This window comes from Schistocerca nitens, chromosome 5, assembly GCF_023898315.1.
Source record: "Schistocerca nitens isolate TAMUIC-IGC-003100 chromosome 5, iqSchNite1.1, whole genome shotgun sequence".
NCBI lineage: Eukaryota > Metazoa > Arthropoda > Insecta > Orthoptera > Acrididae > Schistocerca > Schistocerca nitens.
Window position 1 is genome coordinate 563739997 of NC_064618.1, and position 7084 is coordinate 563747080.

At 36.7% G+C, this 7084-nt stretch overlaps 1 protein-coding gene across 1 annotated transcript in view; it reads left to right on the forward strand.

Moving 5' to 3' along the window:
- LOC126259301 (LITAF domain-containing protein) overlaps positions 1-5815 on the forward strand; it is a 71320-nt gene extending 65505 nt beyond the window's left edge. The window contains exon 4 of the mRNA XM_049955968.1: positions 4547-5815. Coding sequence (XP_049811925.1) covers positions 4547-4652 — 106 coding nt within the window. The 3' untranslated portion in view covers positions 4653-5815. The remainder of the gene's footprint in view (positions 1-4546) is intronic.
- Positions 5816-7084: the final 1269 nt, after the last annotated feature.

Sequence of the window (7084 nt, forward strand, 5' to 3'; positions counted from 1 at the left end):
GACAGTCTTTCCTTCTCATCCTGTCCAGTAAGTCTCCCCGACCTCGGGTTATGGGTGACTTTCCTGAACTGTAACCATTTCCTATCTCTCACCAGGCCTTTGCCTTCACCCCTCTTCCTTCTCCTTGAACCCTTCTGCCAGGAGGAGAAGCCTCTGGCTCCAGAAGTGTGCAGATTAAATTCCATTATGTGTGTCTTCTCCTGCTGCTGCTTGATGAGAAGATTTTTTTTTTAATCTATCCAGTTACAGAATTTATTATTAGATGTTTCTGTTTTACGTATGATTTATGACAAGACAGTCACATCAACCTAGTTACTATTCTGTGGAATCTCAATATCCTGTTGAGATGTGTGCCTGCAGCACAGTGCCCCAGTTCCACACCATAGTTCAGGTGCGGGTAAATTGTGCAATAATACACCATTTTAATGTTTTGTTGGTAGCTGATTTTGATAGCTGGTAGAGCAGGTAAAAACCAGTGCCCAGGTTTTTGTCTAGGCAGATACCAAGGAATTTGATGTTGACATCATCAGTTGGCAAGATACTGCATATACTGTCAACTCCCATCTCATATAATTTGACTGTTTTATTAAGTGGCATTTTATTATATTGGTGTTCTGTCCCTGGTGAAGAAAATGAGGCTACATACAACTATGAACAAAACAGAGTATGACATTGCTTCGACAGACAGCAAACTCGCCCTACTCCACACTGCCCTACTGGCACAGCAACTGCTGGATAAATGCACATTAACAATTAACATATTAATAGTATTGTTAAATACTTGTAATTTGTCACATTACAAGTAGACTTTTGTCAGTTTAATGAATTCAGTAGTGCAATAAACAATAACGTATCACAAGAATTTTACAAATCCATTAACATTACAAAGTGTGGTTACGTAAAGTTAATTACAATAACAATGAAAGTATAGTAAAACAAATTACCGTGACATTATAGTGAAAAGATCACTAAGATGTCTTCAGCAATTTTTCACCAAGTACTTTTTACTGAGCTAATAGTTTTTAAGGGTGAAGGCTGTGAAATCTAGATCCTGGAGAGTGTTAATGTTCTGACAACGATGAATTGTTTTGCAGTTGGATACTCTCATGAATATTGTAGCAGTTTAACCACAAAATAGTTACAGTTTCTCAAGCATACAAATTTCTTTCGTTAATTCATATGTTTGTAATCAAAGTTGAAAGTTGTTCCCTGTGAATAAATAAATTATGTGATACAGGTATTGAAAACTTTATTTTCTAAAAAGGTATCAACAGATTCATTCTGTCCATCCCCATTCTTCCATGTTTCGCTGTGAAACAAATAATAGGGATCATCAGCATATCTTACTGTGTGTTAGGACATGGGAACAATGTGCTTCTGCTTTATCTCCTTGATAGATGAGGTCATCTTGAAATATGGACATTACAGTGAAAGGGGCAGATCTGAGAATCCTGTTCCAGTAGTGCGCAGCCCAAAAATTACCCTTGATTGTGATGAGAGGTGGTTGGCATCTGTATACGATACCCCATCAGAATAGTGACTGACCCACCTACGTGCACACTTCTACGATGGTTGTTGTGAATCAGACAAATCCTGCACACATTTGTGAAGAGAACTCGCTGCTATGATCCACGCTGCATTTCAAGTATTCTGTTGCCCTCCTAATTCATGTAGCACAGTGCTAGTGTGAACTGTTTTTACAGTCTGTACCTACAGCCAAAATCAATCATGTGGAGATGGTTGCATGCTCTCTGGATTGACAAGGCCTTTCTTGTTGCCTTCAGAAAGGCAACATGCATTTCATTTGCATTCTCCTCAGGGCACCTATGATCCTTAATCTTTAAGTAAGCAATCAGTTGGTGTTGTGAACCATGGGTGACAAGGGAGAGTTAGATCTTCAGTTTTTTTTTCACAAACTGGCAATTGGATGTTCATATGTCAGTACTGTGTGTGTGCGCGTGTGCATGCGTGTGCGCCAGTTTAGTGGACAGCTTCTCTTGCTGACAACCCTTCTTGCAGTAAAGTGACAGTACACACACAGTCTAAGCTTGAAATGAGCTTTTGAGGTTTGTTGATGTGCTGAATAGTGGAAATAAGTCATATTGTCCCATTCACAACTGGAGACACAGTGCACTCTAATGAACTTCATTGTGAATGCAGGTTTACTTTCACTTTCCTTACACAGGTGGCTGTATTTAGCAGTTTCCTGTGCTCTAGAGTATTGAGAAAGATATTTTCCAATCAAAAAATACCAACTATGCAAATTATGAGGAAAATTTTTTGAAAATACGTTGTAAGCAGTTTATAACGACTATTTCTAGATACCACCAGCCTTTATTAGAGTAGTAGAAAGTCATAAGTATACAAGCTGTGTCCCAAAATTCATGAAATATATACTGTTTAAAAAAGATTTATTTACAATTTCTGTATAACAGGTTCATGTTGTTCAAAGTACTCACCACGAGCATTTACACATTTTTACCTCCAACTCTCCCACTCCTGGTGTGCCCCTCAAAGCTCTCAATGGGAATCTCCTGTAAAGATGTTGTCACAGTTGCTTTGATATCTTCAGTGCTGTCAAAACAATGTCCTTTGGGTATGTTTTTGACCTTGGAGAACAAAGTCATCCAGGGTGAGGCTGGGACTGTAGGGTGGCTGCAGCAGCATTGCCACGTTGTGCTTTGCCAGGAAATCATGGATGCGAAGAGATTTGTGGCTGTACGCATTGTCGTGATACAGCAGCCAGATAGCAGTGATGTCTTTTTAACTCACAGATGATGGTTTTCAGAATGTTCAGAGTGCTAGCTGGCTGTGGAACGCTCACTTGACGATAAGTATTAAACAGCCCTTGCACACAAGTCATATTTTCATTAGTTTGGGCTGTCGTCGGCAGCCCAGAGCAAGTGGTCATTGCCCACCCATTTCTCACCCCTGCCCCCCCTCTGCCTCCCCAGCTTCTTCATTCACTACATAACTTGCACATATGAAAGAGAGGAGACTCCTTTTTCCTATTCCCTGTAGGCTTGCTTAAGCAGTTTATGAATTTCTGCAGATTTTTTGTTGAGTTTTGTTCTGAACTTGATTGCCAACATTGTACAGAAGTATCTGCCATGATGTGATCTCAAAACAGAGGTGCACTAAATCAGCAATACTATTGCCACTAATGCTCAAAGGAGACTGACTGAGGGTGTGCTGTTAACTGTCAGGGCATGAAAAATATATATATATATATATTTCACGAATTTTGGGAGACATTGTATTCCACCACTAAGTGATGTGGAATCAGATAAGAACCATTGCGCACAATTTCAAGTTTAAACGTGACTTAAATGCAATGCTGGGAGCTGGGAACATTTCAGCAATTTGAGAAAACATTTTGTGGTGGTTCCAAAAATTTCAACCAATAAGACCCTTGAAAACAAACTGCATGGGCATTTATGATAAATCACTGCATTCTGACCTGGCCATTGTCAGAATGTAAGTGGTGAAGCTGTGGTAGTGGAGTACATACCTGAAGTTTCTTGGCTGTTTATAAGAACTTGAAGAAATTAAGAAGTTGGATAAGCTAGTTTTACTATCACTCACTGAAAAACATATGTGCTGTTGCTAGGAAATATAATCCATTCAACACCTATGAACAAAAAATGTTTCATTTAAAAGAGAATAGTGGCTTGATAAAAACACACATATAATAATTGACATGGGTTTGAGTTATAACCAAACCTGATTTTCTGTGGATGATGGTTTAGTGATGAGCAGTTAGTATTAGTTGTTGGTTGTCAATGTACAACTATTTCCAGTCCATATCCAGGACTTTTCCTTTTCCCATCAATCTCTTTGTCTCTTTTTTCACCATTTCTAATGTCTTCATTTTACCAGTAATAAAGTAATAAGTTTTAAAGGTCATAAAGTTTGGTATTGGATATCTGTTTTCTCTCTTTGTGCTTCAGTTTACCCCACTGTGGTTGCTTTTATTGTTCCAGTTTATAAGTAAGGGCTCATCCTCTGTCTCACTGCGGCTCAAAAGTGATCAAAACAATTTAGATTGGTTGTATCTGAAGCTGCATGTGTCTTACTGCGGCATAGTAACTAAAAACCCTAAGTTCTCATAAAGAAGGTTAAAATTCAGATTCTACACCTTCTTCTTCATGAATATTTAAGAAGAAGAAGAAGAAGAAGATGGGTTGTGAGAATGGGTATTCAGAGCTTAGTGTTGGTGCACAATTATAGCATCCTTAAAATTACATTTGTTTTCTAAGGTATTCTTAACCTTTTTTTCCCCAGAACATTTATTTTGTCAAACAGCACACAGTTTGATAACGTCAGGCAAAAATCAATATTGTTAAACAGTTTAATAACTATCATATAAACACTGCCATCTCTACTGTTTATCTGTACTCATTTCATTATTTGTATTCCACCCAGGATATTGTTGAGTACATCAGGTTTTATATTAATAAAGATAGTTTTATTTTGTATGTATGAAATAACCATGGTTACAGGAAACTTGCTGTATATTGCCTAATTATTTTTTTTCTTTTTGCAGTTGTTGGCTTGGTTGTTGTCTCATACCTTGCTGCATTGATGAATGTATGGACGTTCATCACACATGCCCTAACTGCAAGGCATATCTGGGACGCTACCGCCGATAATGCTAGACTCTGGGTCATGAGTTATGAATAAACAAAGCTTATTGAATTTCTAATACTCACCAATGCAATACTCATTATAGTAGTTTTATTTTATTACACTTTTTGAATTGCAGTGTCATTTCAGTGAGACACTGCAACCATTAATGACTAAGCATATATATATAAAATAGTACCTGTTAAATAATAGATTTATTGCTGGTGTTTTTCAGCAGTATATGCTTCAGCACAAAATTAAAGCTGATTAAAAATCGCTGTAAATGTAATTTTTAATGTTGAGCTGTCATTTTGGGATGTCATATATTTTTATAAGAAGTTTCCATTTTTCCTTACTGTGTTTCTAATTGAGTAGTTCTTGTGTAGAGGCTGTTGGCTGTTTTTAGGTGTCTTTGCTTATAAATATCATTGTCAAATGAGTGTTTGCAAGTTCTCTGAGACAGAACATATATTCACTGGGATTAAAAGTATTTTTATATCTTTAACAGCAGCTCTGTTTAAGAACTGTGCTGTTGCATAGTTCTTAGTCATGGGTCTACTTTCATTGGCTTTGGGCAGTGATCATCTTCAAAATGTCCTTGATCTCACCCCTTATAGATAAAAAAAAATTGGCAGCTTTGTGACTCAGTGCCTCTTCTGCATGGCGTGTAGCACTCTATCCCTTCCATAACATATTTACATGTGTCATTTGATGTGGGGGTTGACATAGTGTTGGGCTAACAGTTGATTCTGCTCATGTGTGTATGGCTTTTTCATAACTATCTTTATATATTATATAGATTTTGTGTTCATCTTGGTATTTACTTTGCAAGAATAGTTTGTGGTAGTGTAAGTATTTTGCTCATATGTTTATGGCTCATTTTTAAACATACTAAAATAAAACAACAGAGTGTGAATATTTTGTTAAGAGAAGTAATACTGTATGTATCTAGTATAGCCTTATAACTTGGTATTCTCTTTCATAAATAACACAAAATTAAATGAGGGCTTATTGGCCACAATTATAGTAACAGTAGTTGGTTCTAGGTAGTTTCCATTGTGATGTGCAATGATTTATGAAGAACGCTTGTTCAGTTTTAATTAAATCTCATTCAGCAGCATTTATTAACAGTTGTCAGTCTTTGCAGCACAATTGAAAAAAAGCTAATAAAATTGTTTTAGAGATTGAAGTTTACTATTTACCACATTTTTGTCTTTTAAAGATTTGGAATTGCAAGATATGGAATACTTAATGAATGCACACACATCTGTTTCATCATAAAGACTGCACTGGAGACATCTTGGTGGAAACACATGTTATTTAACCCGTAAATATCTAGGTTTTACTCATTTATATTATGGTAATTGTTCTTGTAACTGTGTTTTAGCTTTTATGGGCTTCCAAGTTCTGTATTTTATGCATGACGTAAGTTTTAATGACTAACTCAAATTGTCATTTATTGTTTTAGCAATTTAATTTTCTCTGGCTTACAGTTAAACTATCCAGAAAATCCTATTGAAATACGTTGTTTTCGGTAGTTTTACCATTTAAGCTTGAAATTCAAATGGCTGTCACTTCCTTACGAAAGTAATGTTTAATGTAAAACAGACAGTAAGTTGTATGGCATATCTTAATGTTTGTACAAACTGTGGGAGCTGCACAAATACACAGTAACATACCTACTCGTGCTCATATACCTCAAATTTTGCAGGGACACATGTTCATAGGTTGTTGTGAATACCATATTTTTCAGAAATGCTGAGAGTAGTTTTCTTTGATTTTAATTTTGAGATAACATATCAGCTGCATAAAATAAAGGTCTATAAGAGCTGAGTCCTCTACGAATGAAATCTAATTCTTGCACATTCAGGTAATACTCATCACACACTGTTTATAATATTTTTGCTGTCCGCCCTCGGTAGCTGAGAGGTCAGCGTGACAGAATGTCAAACCTAAGGGCCTGGATTCGATTCCCAGCTGGGTCGGAGATTTTCTCCGCTCAGGGACTGGGTGTTGTGTTATCCTAATCATCATTTCTTCCCCATCAACGCACAAGTTGCCGAAGTGGCATCAAATCGAAAGACTTGCACACGGCGAATGGTCTACCCGATGGGAGGCCCTAGTCACATTACTTTTACAAAATATTTTTGGTGTACATGTTTCACAGAATGTGCTGAATATGTACAGTTCCTATGCTGTATCTTGACAAATAACATGAATTAAAAAAGAAAGAGTGAATCCTGTAGTAAAATGTAAGCCTTTTTATTCCGTGTAACCACTAAAGGAAAGTAATGACACTAAGTAATTAACTGCACTCAAATACATCTAACATGAGACTACCCATCTTAATTTTTCAATTTCTCCACATGTGATGAAGCAAGATACTGTCATATTTCATGTATGCCTTCACATCTTATGAAAAATTCATTAAAAGTTCAAGCTTATCCTCTATCCTCCC